The sequence below is a fragment of the Ambystoma mexicanum genome, chromosome 12, assembly GCF_040938575.1.
Source record: "Ambystoma mexicanum isolate Mex_15411 chromosome 12, UKY_AmexF1_1, whole genome shotgun sequence".
NCBI classification, from domain to species: Eukaryota; Metazoa; Chordata; class Amphibia; order Caudata; family Ambystomatidae; genus Ambystoma; species Ambystoma mexicanum.
Genome location: NC_090936.1, coordinates 1,171,981,708 through 1,172,006,724, shown reverse-complemented (window position 1 = coordinate 1,172,006,724; position 25,017 = coordinate 1,171,981,708). Strand labels below are relative to the sequence as shown.

General features: G+C 44.3%; 1 protein-coding gene across 1 annotated transcript in view; it reads left to right on the top strand.

Moving 5' to 3' along the window:
* Window positions 1-25,017, top strand: part of NDUFA12 (NADH:ubiquinone oxidoreductase subunit A12) — a 182,287-nt gene that overhangs the window by 63,282 nt on the left and 93,988 nt on the right. The window contains exon 3 of the mRNA XM_069629808.1: window positions 9,746-9,833. Coding sequence (XP_069485909.1) covers window positions 9,746-9,833 — 88 coding nt within the window. The remainder of the gene's footprint in view (window positions 1-9,745; window positions 9,834-25,017) is intronic.

Below are 25,017 nucleotides of genomic sequence, written 5' to 3'. Positions count from 1 at the left end.
AAGGAGTTTGTGGGTTGAGTTCCGGACTAGGACAGGTCAGGATACACATATGAGAAGATTTGGTTTTGTGAAGGGGTTGGAGCCACCTTACCAGCACCTCTTAAGCGCTTTTGAATATATCTAATTTGGTTTAACAGAATACATTACAGAAGAGTGTGTGCGCAGTCCCCATTTTTTTTTTTTTTTGTGCTCCCTCTGCATATTGCTCCAATAGGTTTCCTAAATGGTTCCACTAGCCATGGCCTTCGTTTGTGGCCACACCGCTACGTTTCTTTTGGGCACACTTTGACATGTTTCCCACTAGGTGCTGTGTCCACTGTACATGTCCCCCCCCCCCCCCCTATATCTTGCTTTTTGACCCACTAGGGTGTGTGAGGGATCCATAAGGATTCATCACTAAACCGCTGCCTAAAGTCTCCTCCCAGGTGGCCAGGGAAAGACAGACGCTTCTTTACATTGGGAGTGGTGTTTTGCGGGAGGATCACCTGGGATGAGAAAATCCCAAGTATAGTAGAAAGAAGTATATTAAAAAAAATACCTGTCTGAATTATAAAGAACTATTCCTCCTATCAGTCCAGCCCCATGACTAAACCTTATGACACTCCTTTAAAGAATTTTGTAAACAGAAAAACTAACTTTGTTCCTGGGGATTTCAAGTCCCGTAATTCCATAAGTACTGGGACGAAAAAGAGGGTTGAAGAGGAACCATACAGGAGTGGTCATTTGATGTAAATGACCAAGGAGGCTTAAAAGGCCCCCTCAGACGCAGGTAATGGGCTGGAAGGAGAAAGCAGGAGGAGAGCAGTGTGTTCAGAAGAAGCTTTGCAGAGCGTGGATGCAGCCGAGGTCGGGACGGGAGAAGGAAGATGCTGAGATCGCAGAGATTGTGGCTGGTCCGGAGAGTGTCTGTGTCTCCAGAGGTCCCAGGTGCAGTGGTTGTGCAGCGGGAAACGTTTTGAGGTAACTCTATCCCTGTGAAGGCTCGTTCTGCAGAGACTGCGCAGCGGAAGACGAAAGCAGCAAACAAAGTGTTCCCTTTTGGAGAGGTCGCTGGTGGCTGGTGTGCACCAGGAACTCTTAGGAGCCAGGAGGGCTCCAGCAACAAGTGGCGTGGGCGAAGGCGGAACCGTAAAAGTTGTTTGCCAAGTCGATGGAAGCCACAGCAGGAGAGGTTCGGAGGCGGGCAACCTGTCCGGTTAGTCCACAGTGGGAAAGTGACTCAGGGACGCTCCAGTCCCACTTGTGTGGTGTAGGCAGACAAGTACACCCACGTGTGAACCGAAGAGGCAATTAAGTTTGGATACCAAATTCTTACAAAGAAGTGAAAATGGCCTACTGGAAAAACCAAGTGACTGTAAAATTGGGCATGTGAGTTTATGGCAAGTCGACCAACCTTATTGAAAGCTAATGCCTACAACTATTACCCAAGCCAGGAAGGTTTACACCCTGAGCAATACAAGTCCAATAGACATTACCGAAGACAAAAGGGGAGTGATGAAAAAACCCCAGGGTTGTAAAGTTATTCATGTATGCTGAACTATACATGATATGATCGCCTGTACACAAGTGTTTCTAGGTGCAACAAGACCAGGGGAGGACAAAACAAACTATCTTAGTAGGCCTTGTGTCATTCAGGTCATGCAAGTGCAGGGGGCTGGGGGTGGAAGTGCAGCCAGGGCAGTGCAGCTCTGGGTAAGTGCAAGGAGGCAGGGGACTGGAGAGAGTGAGAGTGGGAGTGACATATTTCCGTTGGCGGAATCACAGGCGGCGCAGTGATTACATATATTTGTCTTGAGCTGCTTCCAGAACTTCAGGTGGTCCGGCTTAAGTTTGAGAGGGGGGTGGGGAGTCCATTCCAAAGGGAGCCACCTGCAGAGGAGGGAGATCTCCCCGCCCCTCCACCCCCACTCTGCCTGGAGAAGCGTCTGAGGTGGCTAAGTAAAGGGCTCCAGAAGGAATGTGTTTTGGAAGAGAGTGTAGTGCAGACCCCGATACCGGAATGTCTTGTGGACCATGCAGAGGATCTTAAACTTGGTCCTTGCAGCTACCGGGAGCCAGGAGAGCGATTTTAGGGCTGGAGAGATACGGTCCATGGGCGTGAGCCCAAGGACACATCTCACAGTCCTGTTCTGCATTAGTAGCAAAGGGTGGAGTGTAGAGGAAGGCAGATTGATAAAGATGCTGTTGCAGTAGTCCAGCGTAGAGAGAACCAGGGCTCTGGAGAGAGTGAGCGTCTGGGGGAAAGTGAGAAAAGAAAGAATCCCTCTGAGGTGGTTCAGCTGGTAGTGTGCCTTCTTGGCAAGGTCTGTGATGTGAGGAGAGAAGGTGAGAGTGGAGTCGAAGAGGACACCCAGGTTTTTTGCCTCCCAGGAAGGTGAAGGAAGGGGGCCCAACGAGGGCAGCCATGGAGAGAGAGGGAAAGCTGGAGCAGAGGTCCCAATGAGAAGGATCTCAGTCTTACTGGCATTAAGGCGGAGATTGTTGGAGGTGCATCAATCCTGTATCACTGATAGACAGTCAGGAATGAGCTAGAGAGGGGAGAAGAGGCTGAGGGGAGCCTTAAAGAGATGATTATCAACCGTTTAACACTAAGAATGTAGAGCTAAAGTGGGCCAAAGGGGCCAAGTAGACATTGAAGAGCCAGGGTGACAGTTCAGTGGATAGAGAGGTGGTGAAGATAAAGGACCCAAGTTGGACCTGGGAGGGTCGGTCCAGGAGGAAGGAGGACAATCCCTCCAGGGCTTGATCCGTGGTGCACAGAGTTGATTGATCCGGATGGTGTCAAAAGGAACGGAACGGAACGTGAACGTGAAGGTGAAGGATGAGGATAGAAGGAAGGTTTGAGTCGAGATTGGTGAGCAGATCTTCACAATTGTTCAGGAGAGCAGTTTCTGTGCCTCTACCTGCTCTGAAGCCAGACTGATGGTCATGGAGACAACCAACAGATTCTGTGTGGAGAGTAAGCTGGGTGATGACAAGCTTTTCCAAGAGTTTGCCCAGGAAAGGAGTGATCGGGTGATCGTTTGCTGGACAGGTAGGATTAGCAGAAGGCTTTTCAATGAAGGAGAGGGTGCACAAGGGAGTGCTTGAGGAGAGGAGAGGGGGGGGGGGAGAGGAAGGTTCCAGTGGCAAAAGAGTGAATGCAGACATGAGAATGGAGCATGGGTGACTATGTGGTCCTTCATGGTTCTGGAGGGGCAGGGGAAGCACCTGTTTGGACGATACTTTTATGAATATATATATATATAGTACAGAGGGCCTGGGAGGCAACCTGTGAAGGTGCCGCCCCTTCCAGCAGATTGTGATCTCCCCACTGACCCCTGGCTTCCATTACAGACCTCGTAAGGCAATCTATAATAAGTTGGGTCAGACGCCAGAAGGCTACCCTGATCCATTGCCCCTGGGTCAGATGTATAAAGTGCTAACTGCAATAAGCCCAGCTGGTTCAACCAATGGCAGATCGCACATAATAGACACATCATCAATTAGAACTGGAATGTCTGCCCAAGGCATTGAAGGTGTCAAACAGTTACACATGTGAGTATCATTGAGCCGAGGAGCAGGACCATTCTTCAATGAGCAGAGTATAAAACCTTCCTGGTACCTTAATTTGGATAGTATAGTCCCCATGTTCGTATTTGTTTTTTTTTAAATCCTCATGTAAATACTCATGACTTTACCAAGTTTGTTAATGTATAGTTCAAATCAAAAAGCACAGTTGGCGGCACTGAGTCTAGCACCCAGTTGGAGTCGTAGGAGCGAAGTCTTGCTTCATACCCATTGTTTAAAGTCAGGTGAGCAAATGCAGAGGGACCCTCTTTTTGATGAATTGGAGGCGTATAAAGACTGGGAGTGCGACAGCCGGGATGAAGGCCCAAAGGCAGGAGACACTGCGGCTGCATCTAATGGTTCCACCACATTTCCGAAATCCTCTTCATGGCCGGAACTTCAATGATCCGACTCGCATTTAAATCCCAGTTAGGGGTGGAACCCTTTAGCATGCAAACTGGTTTCAGTTGCCAACATGTCAGAGTCTGTAACAATATGTGCACAAAATTATCTCTCCTTTTGATGGAAGTGGACTCTCCACACCTGCCTCCGCTCCTTTATTTTGTAGACCTAAGGGTGCAGAAGCAGCCACCTGAACAAACGCGGCCTCAGGATCTGGCAATAATCTGTATATCAAGAGCCTGTGCCAAGGCCACCCCAGATGAGCGTCTGGGAAGTTATTAGGATCAAATGCCAACTGTGTCCGGAGCGCATACATCCCTTCGGTCAGCACAAAGATAACGGTTTAAAGATGGAATCGGTCTCACCTTTACACTGCACCGGCAAACTAGAAAATCCATGAGGAATAAACGGTTGCTACAATCCACAAGCTCACACGGGACTCGTGCTGCAAGCTCACACCCAAAGCTCTGCTTTGCAGTTTTACAAAACGGCAACAAAGTAACACACTGCATACACTGCGCGCTCCGCATTGCAATGAGTTTTTAAAGGGTAGATTCCTCCGTGCAGACTCTTGAGCAGCAACTGTAGACAGACTTCCACAGAAAAAAAGAATCTGTCTCTCCTGCAGCATTGTAGCAGTAACACACTGCATAACATATTTTAACTACTGGATGGGATAAGCCCAGACCCATCCCAGAAATGTTACTAGCCTCTCTCCACCTCTCTGCTGCAAAGCACCAAGACTGATATAAAGGTTTTAAGGAGCATGGGGCATCCCATTCTCTGTCGAATAATAAAACTACTGGATGGAGAACCCCAAACTAGTCAAGGAAATTAAGTCCACGCTTTATGCCCAAATTGTTTATTTGGTCCAAATCTCCGAAGCGGTTTCCATGCTAAGGCTGTTCAAAAGCTGCACTTTTTCTCTATGGGAATAGGAGTAGGCTGGGGGGGGTGGGGGTCCTTTCCAAGGACCCTATTAACTATGGGTGCACAAGCTGTATCCTGTCCTCATAGACACATTGGAGTCTCGGCGAGAGTCTTGGTGAGAGAGTTGGAGGTAGCCGGGTCCCAGGCCCCAGAAAGCCTTGTGGATGATGCATTGCGCATTGAACTTGATCATCGAATCCCACTGGGAGCCAGTGGATAGAGTTTAGGGCTGGAGAGATGCAGACCCGGGGCCTGATGCCAAGGATACGTCTCGCAGTTCTATTGTGGATTAGTTGAAGGGGGGGATGAAGGGGGGATTTAGGCAGATTTAAGAAGGAAGCGGCTGCTGCAATAGTCCAGCCTAGAGAAGACCCGAGCCCTGGAGATGAGTTTCTGAGGGAAGGTGAGGAAAGGGAAAATGCCTCTGAGGAGGTGCAGCTGAAAGTGGGCCTTCTTGGCAAGGTCTGTGATGTGAGGAGAGAGAGGAGTTAAAGATGACGTCAAGGTTTTTTGCCTCAGAAGAGGGCGAGGGGAGGGGGCCCATGGAGGGCAGCCAGAGAGTAAGATGGAAGGAGCAGAGGTCCCAATGAGAGGGATCTCAGTCTTGCTGGCATTAAGGCTGAGATCGTTCACAGCACGCTCTGCCTGAATAGCAGTCCGTCGGGAATGAGAGAGAAAGAAGAGGAGGACGTGGAGGGAAGCTTGAAGGAGAGCTGCGTGTCATCCGCATAACACTGGAAAAGAGTGGAGACGGAGGCGATCAGTTGGGCGAGAGGCGTGTCGAGTAAGATTTTCATAGCAATGCTGAATCTTGCTGCCCTGTGTCAACCCCAGACCTTATTGCTTTAGTGGTGGATTATCTTTCCCTATATCTCAGTGAGTGGGATCCTTTTTTCACACTCAGATACTTTTACTCTTTTTATGGGTGTCATTTTTAAGAATCTCCATAGTTTTTTAAAATGTATTTATTTAATCCTCTTTGACAACTTTTGGCACATAGTGCCTATTGTTGCTGGGTTGCCCTTGGGGGTTCCCCTTTTAATTTTCTCTGGCTAACCTTCAGAGAACTACAGCTCCCAAGTGTAGAAAGGATCTTTGGATCCCTTTTACATTTTATTAGGTGAGACCAGCACCCCCGTTCCGGAGTGCTGGGGAGATGCAATGTATCCCCTTTCTCATTTTTACTATAACATTTCTGTTACAGGTACAAGCTTACCTGGCTTGTGGCAGTGAACCTTTTTTTACTGATTTGGTGCACCTTTACCGTGGGCTGTTTCCACAGCCCTGGTAAAGGCACCTATGGGTGCTAATTTTACCAAACTAGCCCCCTTCTTATTTCACCATCTTAGTGTTTCTTTTCTTGTTCCTTTCCCTGACCTCCAGGGCAGGCAAATCGTTTGTCTCAATTTTATCTTCGGCGGCAGACCTTGGTCAAGCCCGCTCTGGCTCCAGTTTGTCTGTGAAGGCAGGAAGCAAGGGAGTAGTCCAAACCCCTGCAGCCCTTTGTCTTCCAGCCTCGTTGCGAGAATTCAGTTCAAACGGGGATGCTGGCTGTCTTGAAATGACTGCCAACTCCCAGGTTTGAATGTTGCAGGTCTGTTTGATTGGCTGGGTTCCTGCATAAAAGACTGATACTGGAAGCTGAAGAGGTAGTCGACCACTGGACCTGAATCCGAAATGTAAGATGAAGAAAACGCGTCTAAGATGATTTCCAGCGACCGGAGAGCCTGCCGTGTAACCGTTGCCTGCTGTTACCCTCCCATCCAAGCGTTCCATGGACTCTGAAAACGATGACCCCTCCCCCCCCCCCGACCCAGAGCCTGATGAGACCAACGAGACTCGAGACGATCTGCATTTTGATCCATCTCATGCTGTAACCTTGCGGGGCTGCAATACCCCAATACCCTGGCACCTCGAGCCATTGTGCAGTGCCTGGTCATCCGAATCGAGCTAAAACTTTGGTAGCATCTCCAGAGATGTGAATCAAGTCCGAAAAAGTCCCCTCCTCAGAGTGCTGGACCTTGCAAGTGACGAGAATCTGACCAACGATATTCAGTCTTCTGGCTCCTAAAAAGGGTGCCAAAAACCCAGAGCCACATCCAGCTGTGAAGAACTCTTGCCTGGATCCTTCTCAGTTGATCCCTGCTGCAAAATCCTTCATGACCAAGGAATCCCTCGACTAGGTTTTTGGCTGCAGACCCTGAAGCCTTCCTGCGGCAACTCTTCGTGTTTGAGGTACTGTGGTGGCTACGGTATTTACTTAACCTTGAGCCTTTGCGATTTATGTAAAGCTTTGGGGTGTTCTTGTGATTGGGAGTCCTCTCATCCAGTTCACCCTGGCCCACTGCTGGAATCCTCCTGGGGTGTCTTCTCTGAAGTCCCTGAACCTTAAGTAATTTTAAAGTGAACTACTAACTTGTTGAGTAGTCTTCCACAGGAACTGTGACTCTTGCCTGCAACAGAACCCAATATCCCGGTACCTAGAGCTAGCTCCTAGACCACGAGGGTCCTGCTTCTGCCACTGAGTGAGCTCAATCAATAGAATATGGAAGAACTGGATAAGTAAATGATTCCGTCTTGAAAAGTTGAACAAGTGTTTAAAAGTGAGAGTTGGTTGTGTGAGAAACCTGAGGCGATTCTCCCATGCTATTCCCGGGCATCCCCGACTGTGGTGGCCAGGGGAGGGCCATCGCTCTTGGATCCCAACTATGAGGGCGGACAAGTGAGGGAGGATCACCTGGGAAAGGGACCATTGGAGACTGTGGGAGGAACACCCTCGGGCCAGACCTGGTATCCCCCTGTTCCAATACATTCCTACCCAACATCCCCTCAATCCTGGGATATAGCCCAAAACCCTTCACCCACAACACTACATCTGCCCCCTTCACCCTGACAACCCACATGGTTTTTCCATGATCCCTAAGAAAAACTACAACTCCCACAATCCCTTCACCCACTATAAAAACCCAAAGACCAAGACTAGGAAGATTGCCTATAATGAAATCCAACAGCCCTGTCCCACTAAGACCAAGCAGGGTCAGGCGCTCAGTTACCATCACGCCCACTTTGCCTTTAGGAAATCTGTGCAGTGCCATTACACAGCCCCCACCCCCGCCCCCCTCCCTATTTTTTAATAATACTAAGAAGAGGAGGAAAAGGTAGCTATGAAGATTACCCACAGGCTCCAATGCACCAGCGATTCCTATGGGCAGTCACCATTTTGTCCCGATAATGAGGCCAGGCAAGGTCAGGCCTCCCTCCAAAATCATTTACACGTGAAACCTGTTAAGGCCCTCAGTCGAACTCGGACCCTCTCGCTTTGCGCAAAAGTTAAATAAAAAATGGGCACAGGATTTAGCTTGACCTGTTGCAGGACCACTTCGATACAAACTTCTGTTTTACAATACAATTGCCATTCAGTTGGATACCTAAGAGAGACCTTTGAATGAGCACCCATGTGACACCTCACCACTCTGTATATAGTATCTTACTTGGCCTCCCAAAGTTAATTCACTCCTTTTGGTTTCCAATTATATCCGTGCTGCTCATCACATGCATTTCACACTGTTTTTTGTATTTCTTCATACAATGTTGCCACGTGCAACCATGGTTCAAACTCAAGCTGGTTTGGTATCAGTCTCTCCGACTCACCGGCTGTGCTTTCTTTACTGGTGCTGCTTTGATGTAGGCAACAAGGACAGTGCCACAGCGGCAATCACTCCTCCCTGCCTTGGTTATTGACACAGCAGAGCCCCGGGTACCTTCGATGCACAGCGTAGGTTTGTTCAGCTTTAGTACCCAGTCTTGGGCTTCTTACTTTCCATGTTTCGCGAAATTAACTGTCTTTAAAGGTCAAGGGCACTTCCCTCCTTGCAATCCTCTCTGGTCTCGCCGTCTTTCTCCTTGTATTAAACGGCCATCTCGGAACTGCTATTTCCTCATGTGCTTTTCCTCGCTCAGTGTGTGCTTTTGTGCTCCGCCTTTTATCCATGTGGGGAAGTGTGATGGAAGTCAGGTGTATGTGTAATGATCAGTAATTGCCTGACCATTGTATTGGGACATGTCCGGTATACGACTCTGGTGTTAGTCCATTGTCGCTCATGGTGAACTGTCCGTGAGAAAGTGTCTGAAACAGGGAGGGGTGGGGGGGGGTTTGAGTTCCTAGGTATCCTACATGGGAGGATGGGGTTGGGGGAAGGAAGGGTATAGAGCATCTTACCATCCAGTGTCCCACTCCATGAAGAACCCTCATCCAGGTGATCCTCCCGCACTGGTCCACCCCCAGGAACTGGATCCAAAAGCGATGGCCGTGTCCAGTCCACTTGGATGACGGATCGCTGGGGACGAGCGGGGGAGACACCTTCAGGTTTCTCACATTGGGCACCATGGTGTTCTACTGCAGCACACAAACATGCGCTTTAGAGCTATTTTTCTGTTATTAAAACACATTTTGTCTATTTAAACATTGTTGGGCACATATACCAGGGACCGTATTCCATTTACAATTACTTTGCCTGAGATTGGGTGATCTGCTCCCCACTATGTTTTTCACTGGTTTTTATTGAGCCCTTGCTGACAAATTGCTCCTTTCCCCCCCCCCCCCCCCCTCTCATCTGTTAGATCCTCACTCCCTTGTTTCTCTTCGCCCCTCACCATGGTCTTCCCCCTATAATTGTAAAGTGCTCCGTTGCTTCCTGATACCAGTTCCAAGCTCAATAAATACCGTAATAACAAAGGAAAATGCATAAAGTTTTCAAAGTTGTAGTCCGCAGTTCTACATTTCTTTTCCAAGTCTTTCTTCCATGTTGCCATGTTTGGCCCTACTCCTTCCTATCTCATCAAGTGCTCTTGTTTGATCCCTCAGGTCGCCATCGATGGGTTGAATACACGAAAGAGATGAATGGAAAGAACACTTATTGGGAGGTGGATGGAAGCATGGTGCCCCCAGAATGGTAAATGAGCTCACTTTAATTATCATTTAAGAGTGTGACTCTGTCTTCATGGTTTGTTTCATGGACGTGAAGTGGAAACAATATTGCCTTATTGAGATTTTACATCGATAATCAAAATGCGTTTTCAAACAAATTCTTCTTATTATTAAGGTGTTCATTTAAACAAAGCCTTTTTACTCTTTCAATCGACATGTTCACTATGCTTTTGATAACCTATTACATGCATTTTTCTAAAATGTAATCCGTGATGGTTGGAGCAAGTTGATACCTATTCACGCAACGTATCCAGATGATGAGGAATTGTCGAGCACAGCGTTTACCACTGTGTTCTCTTGGCACGTTGTCCGAAGTTGAGATGGAGCTTTGTAGAGGTTTTTATTGCTAGCCCCAGAGAAGGCAAAGTGGTCAGAAAGGGTCCTGATCCGTAGATGGAGGCGCTTCCAGACCTGGAGCGTGAGCCATGTGAAAATTGTTTCCGTAGCCTCGTCTGTCTGAGGGATGAAGAATAGCTTGTCTGCATGAGTAGCACATGTTTCTGCCTGAGTATAGTGGTGACACTTGGAGGTTAATGAAGGTGGGGCCTGACTGTAGATGACCTGTTGGGCCATTTGGAGAGAATGGAGCTAAATGTGCAGAGGAGCGATGGATGAGGGGCCGGCCTATACAGCTCCTGTTTCCTTAGTCCCAGAAGGAGGTGGGCTGCAATGCAGTGGACTTTTTGAAGCAAACAGATGAGAAAGGATGTCTGGCCCAGATAGATACTATTGCTTTAGCCTGTCTGAATGACGATCATTCATAACAGGAAGAGATGGTCCGTATGGAAGGATGCTTTTTAAGGGTTCGGATTTAGTAAAAAAAATAGGCGTTGACTACAGAGTTTAGCTGTGGAACCAAAGAAAAGCCAATGCCCAGTTAAAAGCCTCACTTTATGACTGGGGATGGAAAAAGGAGTAGCCTGTTATGATTGGATCTATCACTGTAAGCCAGTAATGGAGGCTGTAGTTGGTGGTTATGACTTCTGTTACCACTGTTTAATGTTTGCCAGTAGATGTGCAACCAGCCATGGAAAGCTGTCAGGCATTAATGGAGTCAAAATCTTAGTCCATCCCAGCCAAGATCTTGGTGACATAAGTGTCACAAGAGAAAGTGAGTATGAATTAGTGAATAAGAACGGCTACAGGACGGAGGTAGATGTTGAAAAAAAAGGAGAAATGGAGGGAGCAAAGTTTGAAGCCACCGACTATAAAGAATATTCCAAGCTCTATGAAAAAATAACATCAGATTCAAATGCGAACAGTAATTAAATATTCTAGCAATTCCAGGAGGTTGTTCTATGTATAAGGAGGGCAGCAATCTGGCACAACTGGCCGCTGTGCACACGCTATCAGAACACGCAAGCGCAAGCAGGAGTGGCTTCCCACGCTGTTCCATTGTCTAGTTGTTCCCATCCCTTCTCGGTCTTGAACTTGATCACTTGATCATTGCAGCAATCGGAAGCCAGTAGAGATATTTTAGGGCTGGAGAGATGTGGTCCCTGGGCTTGAGGCCAAGGATAAGTCTTGCAGCCCTATTCTTGATTAGTTGAAGGGGGCGAAGGGAGATAAGGGAGATTGCAGAAGAGGCTGTTGCAGTAGTCCAGCCTAGAGAGCACCAGAGCTCTGGAGAAATTGAGTTTCTGGGGGGAAGGTGAGGAAGGGGTGAATGCCTTGTTAAGGTGCGCAATGTGAGGAGAGAAGGAGAGGGAGAAGACTAAAATGACTAAAATGACGACAAGGCTTTTTGCCTCACAAGAGGGTGAGGGGAGGGGGATCTATAGAGGGCGGCCAAGTGTAGGAGGAATGGAGGGAGTTGGGGTGCCAATGAGAAGGATCTCGCTCTTACTGGAATTAAGGCAGAGATCATTTGAAGCACACCATGCCTAAATAGCAGTAAGATGGTCAGGGATGAGAGGAAGCAGAGGCAGTAGAGGGACGCTTGAATGAGAGCTGCTTGTCCTCAGCAAAGCACTGAAAGTGAGGAGGAGATCAGGTGGGCTCAAAGGGCAAGGTAGATAAGAGCCAAGGCAAGAGGATAGATCCTTGAGGCATGCCGCAGGTGGAGTTTGAGATAGGAGATGGAAAAGGGCAAAGTTGAACCTGCCGTGGTCAGTCAGAGAATGTCAACCGGTCCAGTTCAATTGCCCATGATGCCAAGGGTGTTGCAGAGCCGCTTTTTTTAGGGTAGCATGATTGACTGTGTCAAAGGGAGAGGGCAGATCCAGAAGGATGAGAACGGAGCGAGTGTTGGAATCGAGATTGGACAGCAGGTCATCATGGGTGTTCAGTAGAGCAGTGTCCATGCCTTTCCTCATGGCACATGAAGAAAGATGATCTAGACTTCTGTGACAGACCTTTGTTTGGGGACGCCATCTACGAGGCTTGTGGTCCCAGCTCATTCGATGAGCTGCTCAGGTCGATTTCTCTGCTTTTCCAACAATTCCCCAATTCTGAGAGGGATTAGCATGATCAGGAGTGATATTCAATGTTGGTGCCTGTGATGAGTGCTTGCCAACTGGAGGCAGGTCAGAGCCTTAGCAGCTTATTCTGGTGTCTCATGTCCCATTGCTTCATCGTCACGATTTGTTGTCCTGACAACAAAGCAAAGTACTGCATTATGACACAGTGTCGCGAGTATGGCGGCCTGTTTCCTGAGGGCCTAGATTTCAAACACTTGGGCATAGTCCAAGATTGCATGGATATCCGAGCAGAGGCAACATTTGTATCAGCAAAGGCTACTTTTGCCACGAAGAGGCAAAGGTTCACTAATTGGTTTGCTGTGTCAGTTACAGCTGATCCATTGCCATCTGCAAAACATGTTTCCATATTTGCTGGTTCTGGGAAAATCAGGTTTTCAGAAAACGTCCATAAGGAGGCATGCTTCTGAAGTTACAAAGTACAGGAAAATACCTGGTTTTGAATCCTTGTTTGCAGGTCCTGTGGGGAAGGAATTTCTTAGAAGTCTTCTGCCCAGGTTTCCGCCAATTTGCAGGCATGTGTCTAGTTGTGTTGTCAAAGTGGTATCCAGTCATTTTCTTGATAGGAATTCAAGTAATTTACTTAAACAGAATTCTGCTGAAAAATAATTTAATTTTATGGCGGGCTAGGGAGTAAGGGATTAAAACGGGTGGGTAGGGGTCTTGGGTAGTGCGATTATTGTAGGGAAAAGTGGATTTGGGGGAAGTCCCCGCCAATAAAATTTTTTAAAGTACTTCGGCAGAATTCCTGTCAAAAAATAACATGGAACCTTAAAAGTTGATGGTTGATTTGAAGGGGCAAGTTAAGCGGACCATTACCAGGATGTGCTGCAGAGCATTCAACCAAAGGCAGGCTGCGACTTGTTCTTTACATTATTCCCCTCCAAGAAAACAAAGCAGTTTCGAGGTGGAATGCATGTATGTATGCTTGGTAAGCGTTTCTATATGGACACAACAGCAGGAGGAGGCGCTAAGGTTACCAAAGCAGTGCCGAAGAATTTATATTGATAAGACCTGTCAAGCCGCAATTCCAGGTATGCATTATATCTTTGCTGATTTGAATGAACTTCATAGTTGCAGGCCTCACAATGTACACTCGCCCCTCACATTTGGCGACAAAGAATTTGATTAGGGCGAAGAAGACATTGCGTGTCTGTGCATGACCTCCCCATGCGCCACTCTACAACACCCGTCTTCATTCGGCTTATCTGTAAATGCCATCTTTTCCCTTTACCTTTCTAGCAAAGTGGATACATGCTTGTAAAGAAACAGAAACCTGTAGGTAGATTAGAGCGTCAGCACCCCAGTGCTACTCGCGGATCCAATCGCACTGAAGCCCTGAGCAAGAGAAAAGAGGATAAGGATACAAAGAACATGCATTGGCAAAGCCCACAGTTTTAGCTATTGTGTAGGCACTGGATAGGCATTTGCCAGGCATAACCATAAGATGGCAACAGCTGAAAAATGGTGTGACTACCCGGGCATTTGACAGCAGTGCCTGTTGCTAAGACGGATTTCTAGAATCTGGCATGATGGCCTAATACCCCCTTTGTGCTTAAAATACTCGAGCGGTGGCCTATAAACAGTTTCTTGAACAACTGACGAAGCATAACATCCTTAACCGGTGGCAGTCGGGCACAGAAACTGCTTTATTAGATCTTAAATCCAGCATGCTGAAAATAATTGACAAAGGACAAATGGTACGCCTCATGCTGCTGGACTTGGTAGATCGCTCACTATTGATTGACAGATTAAGAGGTGGTGGATTTTTCTGACCGTGACGCAGCACAGGTGACGTCTTTCCTGGAAATAGACTAATAAGAGTATATATTAACATTGCAGATACCAATCTACTCACAATATGGAGTTCCTCAGGGTGCTTGCCTAATATTTGTACTGTTCCACGCTTTCAGCTACTTGAGGATGGGGGATATGGTTTGGTAAGTTTGAAGATGATATGCAATGCCTTATTCCCCTATCGGGTACCCACGAAGAGGATACAAGCACCATTAATAAAGTATATGGGTTGATGCAAGCTTGGGTGTTAAGTGGATTAGCCTAAATAATAAAAAGGCAGAATTGATGGTGGTGGGTACAGGAATCTGAGTACAAAAGCTTGGCCCAGAATACTTACACTTTCAGGTAGCAGGCTGTAAAATCGCTACTTAACAGAAAGTTAAAACATTCGGGATGTACCTTGATCAAAACATAAACATTCAAGCCCAAGTTAACAGCCTGGTATCTACATTGGCATACTGTATAAGGTTACTCTCACAGATACAACCTTACCTTATTGAAAAAAGCTGCAAGACTGTAGCTAGTGCCATTGTCGGTAACAAGATTGATTATTGTAGTCTCCTGGTCTGGGTATGTAAAGGGGACTGTGCTAGACTACAAGTAATTCAAAACAGCGTAGTGAGGGCAATAGCCGGCCTTGGAAGAAGAGCGCATATATCGGAGGCAAGGAAAAAACCAACATTGGCTCCCCATTGAAGCCAGGATAGAGTGCTGCTTGCTGCTGAAAACACACACGTTTGGCTGGATCCAATCCACAGTACCTAGTGAAAACATTAAAAAGGAAACCTGTGCTGAGAGCACTTGGATCCAATGACCTCTACCTGCTGGTGGTGCCAAGATCTGAACTGGCTCAAGTCCTTAAAAGTGCTTTCTTTGCGGCTGCTCCCAGAGCACAGAAGGCTAGCCCCTTGAGCTGAGAGAAACGAAATCGCTGGACATGTTTAAAAATAAAAAATCTTTGCCTGTGCGTAAGAGCTGTTGTTCTGAGAAAATTACACAGACCTACTACGGTATCTTTATCTGAAAGAAATATCTTTTTTTTTTCGATCTCCCATTGGACCCGCCCACAATTGTTTTTTACAGCAGTGCTTGCGCGTGCCTGTGTGTAAGCCCTGTGTGTTCAGTGTTGGTCAGGGGGGGGCAGGTGAGCGATTGGCGTATTGTACTCACTTCACTTTGTTGTTTTTCATTTATATGTTATTCCAGCTTTGGCTTATCCTTTCTTGTGTATGCTCATTTATTTATTTGACAGAAATAGCAGTTCATTTCCTTACACATGCGGAAAGCATCTTATGCCCCTCTTTACACACTAAAAACTAGCATGCCTTCTAAAATAGATGCACTTCGTTTAATTGAACGGCTTAAGCGTACTCCTTGTAAAGACCAAGAACCACTGCATTCTCACAAGGAATTAACACTCAAACCAAGAAACGGAGCGTACTCGGCATCTGCCGATGTACGCTCTTTTTACACACATGGGCCTAATAAAAACAACCGATTGAGATTATAAACCAACCCACACTCGTTTCTGAAGGTTCAGAGAGCTTATATAGCAATAATCTCAGCAACAACGTGAGTGATCGCACAATGACACGCTCTTCAACTTTAATTAATAATGGAAGATCGCTTGCTTTTGTAGTAGAGAGCGAATATTACAGAACTCCTTCATATGGACCATCTAAAGCGGTTGATGCTTTTGTGCTAGCTCTACCGAAATCACGGCCTTCCGTTAATAACGATTTATTAAATGTATACATTTGAATTCAAATGCTTTCAACTTTCCTGAACTACCAGCGGTAGAGTCGTCTTCCCATCCTGAGCTGCAGCATAATTTGCCCATTGTAATGCATTTGATAACTAAAGTGAGTGAACTATCGACTGCTCAAGTGATGCAACCACGTGAATCTTTTCATATATCTGAGGAAAACGCATCGAACGCCCAAGAATGATCTAATCACATTTCATTATCGCAATCACCAATTATGTTTCCTACAGCAAATTCCGATTCCTCGTCTTTCAATTGTTTTCACACAGCATTCGCTTCGTAAGGACTCTGCTATTAATAGATCTCATTTGGGCTCACTGACATCGTTCCTTTTACTTCAAACTACGTTGACATAAATGAATTTGGCTTTAACAACCATGATCAAACTTTATGAAACTGTGGACAGAAGACAAAATACTCGTACGGAACTTAAATCCTAGTGCAGCAGACAGAAACCAATCGTGTTTTACTTCAATTGGAGATTCATCATGACACTAATCTCGAACACAAAACAATCGACCTCAATCGAGACAGCCGAATCAAGGCATGTTGCGGGCATGTCTTGGGAGGATAGCTCAGCGGCAACGTGCTTGCCTTGGAAGCAAGACGACAGAGTCACATAGATTCGATCCCCGGGTCCGCGCTTAGAAACCTCTGGGTATTAAGCGTGTTATAAATGACCTATCATATCACATCATACAGGAACACGGACTATAGCATCTCCAGGAGACGTTTACAGTGAGAACCCAATAGAAATGATTGATAGTCAATCCTCCAGCAATGAATCTTTATTACCTGTGGAAATTGTTGAAATCACGGACAAGAAAGTGACTAACTCCAAGATGATTAAATCCCAAAACTCAACCGAAATTGCAGGACCCATAGATAAAAATGCAACTAATTCCAAGAGGGCTGAAATACCAATTCTAACTTCCTCGGAGGCCAGAATGGATTTTGATATATTTTCTAAACCGGTATCCGCTCCACCAACAAAAGCAAAAACTCTGCCTTTGCCGAAGAAAACTAAAAATATCAAATTAGTACCTACAACTTCGAGAACTTCTTCTAAACAATTCCTAAAGAATTTGAACAAACAAAAATTGGATATTAGCAAAGCGATAACCAATAAATATAGGAAAATGACGAGAAAAATTAACGCGTTACAGGAACAAGGGCAATCTGTTACTACGCAACTACCATCGCATGAGCCTTTTGATGACATAAAAGATGCACTTGATCATCATAAACGAACACAAACCAGTGATGGATGTATCTCAAAAGAGGATCAAGAAAAATCTACTGCTCCAAACCAACAACTGAAGGTAGAAAATTCTACAATACTGAATCAGAGGTTGATAGAGAAACTAAGCCATCGTTTTCTCCCCATACAGCCCATTGTTGTTCCTTCTCAAATCAAACAAGTCTCAACAAAGACCAAACACTTTCACTTCAGCAACAACTGGACTTGAAATCTAAACGAGAGCCATTGAAACAAACTGTTCCATGTACAAATCGATCAAATGTCAATCAATTTCATACTGTAATAATACAATGTTGATCAGATCAATTGGAATAATATGACCTGAACCGATTCTCAGTATTAATATAGTTGCAGAAGTTCCGTCCTTAGAGGATTTATCAACTTCTGATATAGGTTTAGTGGAATTCCTTCATGACACGGATTTAACTAGTGCCAGATTATGTATACGATCGAGTGCCATCTTGAACTTAATCTGGTGTGCTAGACCTTTAATTTTTGATCTTGGCTTTGCTCTTAACTAGGAGTCATTTGAGCAGTACAATACTATTCCTCTCATGATGGGGATTTGAACTTACAACATTCACTCAAGTGCTCTCAAATTCTACTCTTACAGAAAGGTCTACGCATTTCTTTAACAATCTGGATACAGATTAAAGTCTCAGTTTACCACAACCATGATGTTTTTCCAATTTTTATAACCATTATCATCACCTGAGAATTTAACCTTAAAGCTTGTATCTTGGAATACTCGTCATGTACATCTTTTTAATCAACAATGCAATAACCTCAGTAATTTTTATATCATAATATTACATGAAACGTGACTTACCCTGACTCCTGTCTGGGATGACCACACCATAACTATACCGGCTATATCCCAGTTGAAAGGAAGACCCATGGCTGGCCTTCTTGTCGCCACGAAAAAGGGTTTAACGTTGCATGAATGGCCGCACCCTAATAATCATATACAGATTGTGAGAATAGTCCTACACCAATATTGTGTAGCACTAATCGTTCTGTATTGGAACCCTTTATCAACAAAGATGATTTTCTGCATGGTATGGAATTTATGTTGGATTTAATTGCAACTAATAAAGCTGTTTCAACTATCATCATTGGAGATGATTTAAACTTACATAGTCTATTTAACACCAAGCAACAACATATGAATAGAGCAATTGGGTTGTCTAATCTAATGAAGAATAGACAGATGGTGATGTTAAATAACACAGTTGAGGGCGACTTGCCAGCTGAACCAACATGGCACAGGGGTAACCAACAAGCCATAATTGATTACATTTATACAGATCACAATTTGTTTTCACGATCTGTGACTTTTCTGTTATGAATCAAAATCAAAGCAACCACGATCAACTTGTCACGTGGACATGGCCTGTGTGAGCAATGTATAATAGGATACAATCTCTCAGTGGTCGGGTGGAAGTGAGCAGTGGTCGTAATCGACTATTTTGGAATCGAGGGTGATTACAAGATTTATCTAAACTATTACAATCTAACATTGATAACATCAAAGATCATTTGCATCTCGATGAGGATTATACATTGAAAGAGCAAACCATCGGTCAAGCACTTTTGAACTTGAACAAAAAAAAAAACATACAAGAAGTTTCCTGGGCAGATGATGATTATAGAATTTGTGTAATAAAGGCTCTTAAATCTAAATATAAAAATTGGGCTGCCTCTAGAAGAGCATACTTGTATCAGCAAGATGGTGAAATTATGCTCCGCACTCTTGCCACAAAAGATTCTGGAGCGATATGGCAGCTGCTTAACACTACCTCACTAACCTCTCAAGCGTCACTTCAGATTAGTGCTGTATCTGAGGAAAAATTGATAGACCACTTCACGCATCTTTATTCAAGTGGAGATCAGAATGCTCACTATATCGAAGTTACTGTACCGATGCTTACCTTGCTCTTCTTTGACATTGATGACATAAAAATCTATATTGCCAGATTGAGTCGCTCAAGGGCCCCAGGCCGTGGTGGCCTGTCCAATAGATATTTCAATGCTAACCCGAATCAATGGGCGGAAATACTTTCTTTTGATGGGTCATGACTACCCAACGTATCCCCGAAAGCTGGCGAAAATCATTAATTGTTCCCATTTTTAAAAAAGGGAATAGTTTGCATCCCAGCAGCTATTGACTGATCGCATTATTGGATGCCCCAGGTAAATTATTTTCCAGGTTAATACTGATAGATTATCACTCTGGATCAACCAAAATAAACGCTTCAACTCGCATCAGACAGGTTTTATCCCGGGCATGGGTACATCCATCTTGACCATAACAGCTATCCAACAACAGATCGCTAAATCTAAACAATCAATATTTATGGCATATGTCTACTTTAAGTCGGCTTTTGATTCGATTAGTAAGCATCTTTTATTCCAGAAGTTATTCTCAGCTGGTTGTCCAAATAACATACTAAATTTGATTATTGAACTTCATACGGCAGATGGCAAACATTCGGCATCAATAGATACGGAGCGTGGTTTGAAACAAGGATGTGTCCTTGCATCGATTATATTTAATTTCTTTATCGCTTATATGGGCAAGCTTTTATCTTCTATAACATCTGATCCTCCACGCTTGGGCAACCATACAGTGGCCTGGCTCTTTAATGCCGATTTGCTTTTATTATCAAAAACACCTAATGGCCTTCAAAGATTATTAACCGCGCTTGAGAATTATGCAAATGATAATTACCTGGAAATCGATGTCTAAAAACTAAGATTTTAATAAATACATCTGCCAAACAGGCTCGGATATGTAGCTACACATGGAGACTCAAAGGAAATGAATTAGATGTTATTCAGCAATATAGGTACTTAGGACTTTATGTAAGCAATCGGCATACGGATTCCTCATATCTGCAGGATCTAGAAACACAAATGCAAACGGCTGTATCACAAGCAATGATCCTTAGATTTTCGTATTCATCAATCATGTCTTTTTACTTACAAAAAACAACTGCAATAATCTTATATGGGTCATATACTAAACTGCTTAAGACACGTCAATTCTGGACCAGACTTGAGGGCAAATTTTGTAGAAAGATACTAGCCATCCCATAGACTACCCCAATGTCTCTAGTGAGATATTAATTAGGTATCTCCTCATTATATGCAATGTAGTGCTGGAAGGTTTTGAGTTGTTATAGAAAGCTAATTATTGCTCTGCAATCTAATCTCCTAATTGATCATCTTACTATAGATATGCTTACATCTGACCATACCTTTCCTACTAAGTGGCGTCTCCTTGCAACTAATGTAATGGATGAGGCGGGAATAACCGCAGAGACACTCCCTTCTAATCTAGGGAAAGCCAAAAATAAACTGGCGTATAGATTGGATTTCGACCCTTGATCAATGCAAGCAATATACATACAGAGAAGAAACCACAAACAGAACGTTATTTGCTCAGATTCCCTGTCCCCCCCCCCAGATATCGTCAAATTTACCTAAGATTTTTACTAAATCTTGTTAAAATAAGAACAACGTCATCAAATAAAAGGAGACGAGAACGGCTGCCATTTCGGCTCCATGCCAATGTGCGAATGTAGACATTACAGCGCTTAAAAGTTGATTGCCCTAGTTTACTGTCCATCGAATTCTGTTATTTAAACCCAAATTTGATCAACACATAGTTTTAACAACTCATGATTTGTGGAACAGACTATATCATTCCCAAATAACCATGGTTCAAATAGCCATAGCCAAATTCATTGTGCAGCTTGGAATAGAGGACTGTCCATAGCGGCTCCGTAATGCTAGCAATGGTGATATATTGGCCAATTGTTGATTGCTGTAATAACTATTAAAATTATGTCATTTTTATTTTTCGGAAATTATCTTTTTGAAATTGTTGTTAGTGAATCAATTTGTCATTTTCTTGATTTATTTTGGTCGAAACTGAGGTTAATGTATGGAAAAAATATTTGTTTTATCTGTTGATGTAAATATGCCTTCTTTTATACTTTCCTTTTTAATTGAAAAGTTTATTGTCAACTATAGCAATTATATATATAAAAAAAAAAAAATTAAACATTCTTGTTTAGATAATCGCATGTGTTCTGGAATGGGCGGTGCCTGTTGGCCCACCAGCTTCCGTCTTACTAGTTGTTTTTGTGTCTGACCATCTATTGTGCCCTGATGCTTGTCGGCACTATGGAGCTGTATTCCTTTGGGCCGTTGGTATGCAGTATAAATATATATATAATCATGTTGGTGGGAATGGCCATGGAGATTAGCATGCCCATGGGCAGGTAATCGTTGGGTAAATAGCCAACCCTCCTCGCATCTCATTAATGTCTGTTGGATTTCTTTAGTGACCAACTTCCCGAGCCAAAGAGAACTACGTTTGAGACCTATTTTGCTGCACTCACTGGGCTTCCTAAAGTAAAGATGAGTATTTATACTGCCTGCGCATCCTTAAGTTTGGATGTTGCTGTGCACAGTGAACTGAAGTAATGGGGGACACACCCAGGAGGTTGCAAGAAGGGTGCAGGGGTTCATATATGGTCTCTATATGCAGTCGCACCTCTCTGCTCCCTTCAATGCAATACACTGTTGGAAATGAATACAGGGCGTATTTTGAGTGTGATTAAGACTGACATCGCCTGAATATTGTGGACAGTCGTAACTGTTGATAATAAGAGAAATCTGTTTAAAATATGTGTTCCTGATCACAAGATCCTACTAGTGTACGATATTCAAGTGGGCTTTTTTCTATACACATTCGCCCCTCCAGCACATCTCTTCCACTGTGCTTCAGGTTTTTGGGGAACTTGATGTTCTGGACTTTAATCTCTCTGGTAATTAAATGTGTGTATGCATCTATTCAGGTCTAATCAGTCCCAGACTTCAGCAATAGGTGCTATTATTCTACATCTGTATGGAAGGATGAGTCATGTGATATGTGAAAGTAGCCACTAGGTCTTGGGCATGTTTTGCAGTCATCATGCCAAGACGAACAGTAGAACGCACAAGTTGTCTAAGCATGTAGTGCACTTCCTGCATGTAATGTCTATGTTGATAACGTGCAATCACGTGATGAAAACTACTACCTACAATGTCTCTTGGTTCTGAAATAGTTTTTCTTATCCCTACTGGGAATCAAACTGGGCACCAGCTTGTTAACCACACACCTCTTAATTAAGGCCCTACCTGGCTTTAACTCTGCGTGTTTTGCTGGTGAGTTTAGTATTATTTAGAAGCTCAATTTCCTTGTTGCAAAGGTTTGTAACTCTTCCTTATCTTTCTTTCAATTCCTGTGCAAAGTCCTTTTTTTTTCCTGTTCATTGCGTGGATTTCCCCTTTTTGTACAGAGTTTGAAGTCCTGCAATGATCTATCTTTGAGTCCTTTTCTCCTTTCAGTAGCCCTATGTGTCCGTTACTGATCCATATTAATCTTCCTCTCATGATCTCATGATCATTGTGATCATTATCTCCACAATTTCATCTTCAGTGCAACGGCAGGTATGCATTTCTGTGTTTGTCCTCTAAAAATCAATTTCCTTTTGAAGGTTCATTCATCTAAGATTAAAGTCGAACGTCCGCTGTCTTGTGATTTAGACCTTCCCCACGCCTAACCTTAAGTGGGAGGAATACTTGCAACCTCTCCTGGTCACCTGGTGTCTTCTCTTGCCCCTACCATTCCCCCATCCCCCCCACACCCCCCCAACCCCTTCATCTCTGGCTGCTGGAACTCTGGTGTGATCCTGTATGCAACCACATGAGCCGATGGCACCATCTTCTGTTCATCAAATGAACATTGCATTTTCCTTCCCCCCCATCTGTTAGCCTCTATCCCTTCGCCGCCTCATCCCACCTCCTTGTTTTGGATTAAAATGTTTAGCTGACATGATTTAGGAGTTCAAATTGTAACTAGATCAAAATGTTAATCTTTGCCATTTTGGTGATTAAATTGTTGCTAGATGGAATTGAAAAGATGTTTTCACTGCACACCACAGACTAACATTTTGCAGTGGCTATCCCGCCAAAACCTATTATCTACCAATTCAACGTTTTGTTACAGTTAATTTAAATTTCTTTCCCTTTTTGTTTCCTTTTCATTCGTTTTTTGACAGTTTGTCAATACTGCTGATCACTCTCTCATTTAGTCTTTCATCTTTTCTGCTACATTCTTATCACTGCTGACTCCTCTCTCTGTGATCAGACCTTGCTCACTCGCTCTGCTGCACAATGAGGCGATATTAACTGAGACTTACTGACCCTGTCGCTGATGGCCCGCCACCCAAGTTGAGGGCTTAAGCTAAGCAAGGGTCCCTTAATGAGGGCGGTGGTGCTGTTACCGCTGGTCGCTCAGCCGCTGAGTTTCATATCGCCTTTAGCACACATGTAGCTTCCTACATGGGTGCTAATGGTGTGTTGAAATAAAAAAAAAGAAACTTACCTTTGGGGTGCGGCTCGGACAGTACTGCTGGCTGGTCCTTTTTCCATGTTGATGACTGTGACATCATCAGCATGGAAAACTGACTTCACAGAAAACGGCACTGCCCCGTGCTGAGCCGCACACCAAAGTTCCGATTTCTTTTTTGTTCTTTGGGATGTGGGATGATGCTGTATTGGTTCAGCAATGCATGTGGGATGATACTGTATTGGTTCAGCAATGCATGTGGGATGATACTGTATTGGTTCAACAGAACAGTGTGCAAGGGTTATACCTCCAATTGTACTTGACGCTCGGGGAGGCAGAATTCGGTTCATGATGGGCAGCCGATGTTGGGATTTTCTGGCCTATGAGAAGTTCTGTTTATATGGGCACAAACTCTCTGATTTTGGCCTCTTTCAATTGTTATTAATGTGGGCAGTTGGTATTCTGGCAGAGCATTGGCCTACTCAAGCTTGGCATCAATATACATGCCTAGTTCCGATGTCTTATGTTTTTGAAGAGCATCAGAATGAAGTATTTACAACTTTGGGGCTGATGGAATAATTTCTTTGGGGACCAAAACATTTCAGAGCCGAAACAAATCCCAAACTTTACATTTCAGTAGCTGAGACCAAAGGAGTGCTCACGTTGGGTCTGAAAGAATAGGAGGGAAGGCAGCAATATGAATGTCATGCATTGTTTGAGACTTTGCGGTCTATATCGTATACCAGTGGTGTCCATATGATAGTTTATTTGTATAGCGCCTATGCACAATGTGTTTCATTGTGGTACCCGATGTATCAAGTTCCAACCTCACAGGCTTTGGTTCAGTCTCCCCCCTCAATTGCTCCATTTTCTCTGCTCTCCCTGTTCATACACCCGCATTCCTTTCCCTTCTCCCGTCGACTCGTCTCCCTTCCTACTCCCTGCGGTATTACTACGGTATTACCCAAATTGTTCATTTACAATTGATTGAATGAACAATTGACCTTTTTTTTAAAGGGTCAAAATTGACCTTTTCACAATTATATATATAGTTTTTGGGGGGGTTGCGTTGGTTGGAGGGTAGCGGGGGGTTTCCCCCCACATATATGTTACAATTGACCTTCACAATTCGGTCAATTGTGAAAAGGTCAATTGTAATTAGCATAATTATGAAACGAAAAATTTGTATACAACCTTTGCTACACCCTTTCTCTCGCTCTCCTTCCATCACCTTCTCACCTCTCTCTATACTCTTCTATGCTCTCTCCACCCTTCCCATCCCCTCTCACCAAAATCTTCTCTTCACCTTGCACTGTTTGATTGCTTTAGTTCAGTTAAAAAAACATAAAAGCACGATATACAGAAATGTTAAAACATTTTCATACACCGCCATCATATAATCCAAGAAACCTAGTTAACGCATCCATTAAAAAAAATCTTAAGGAA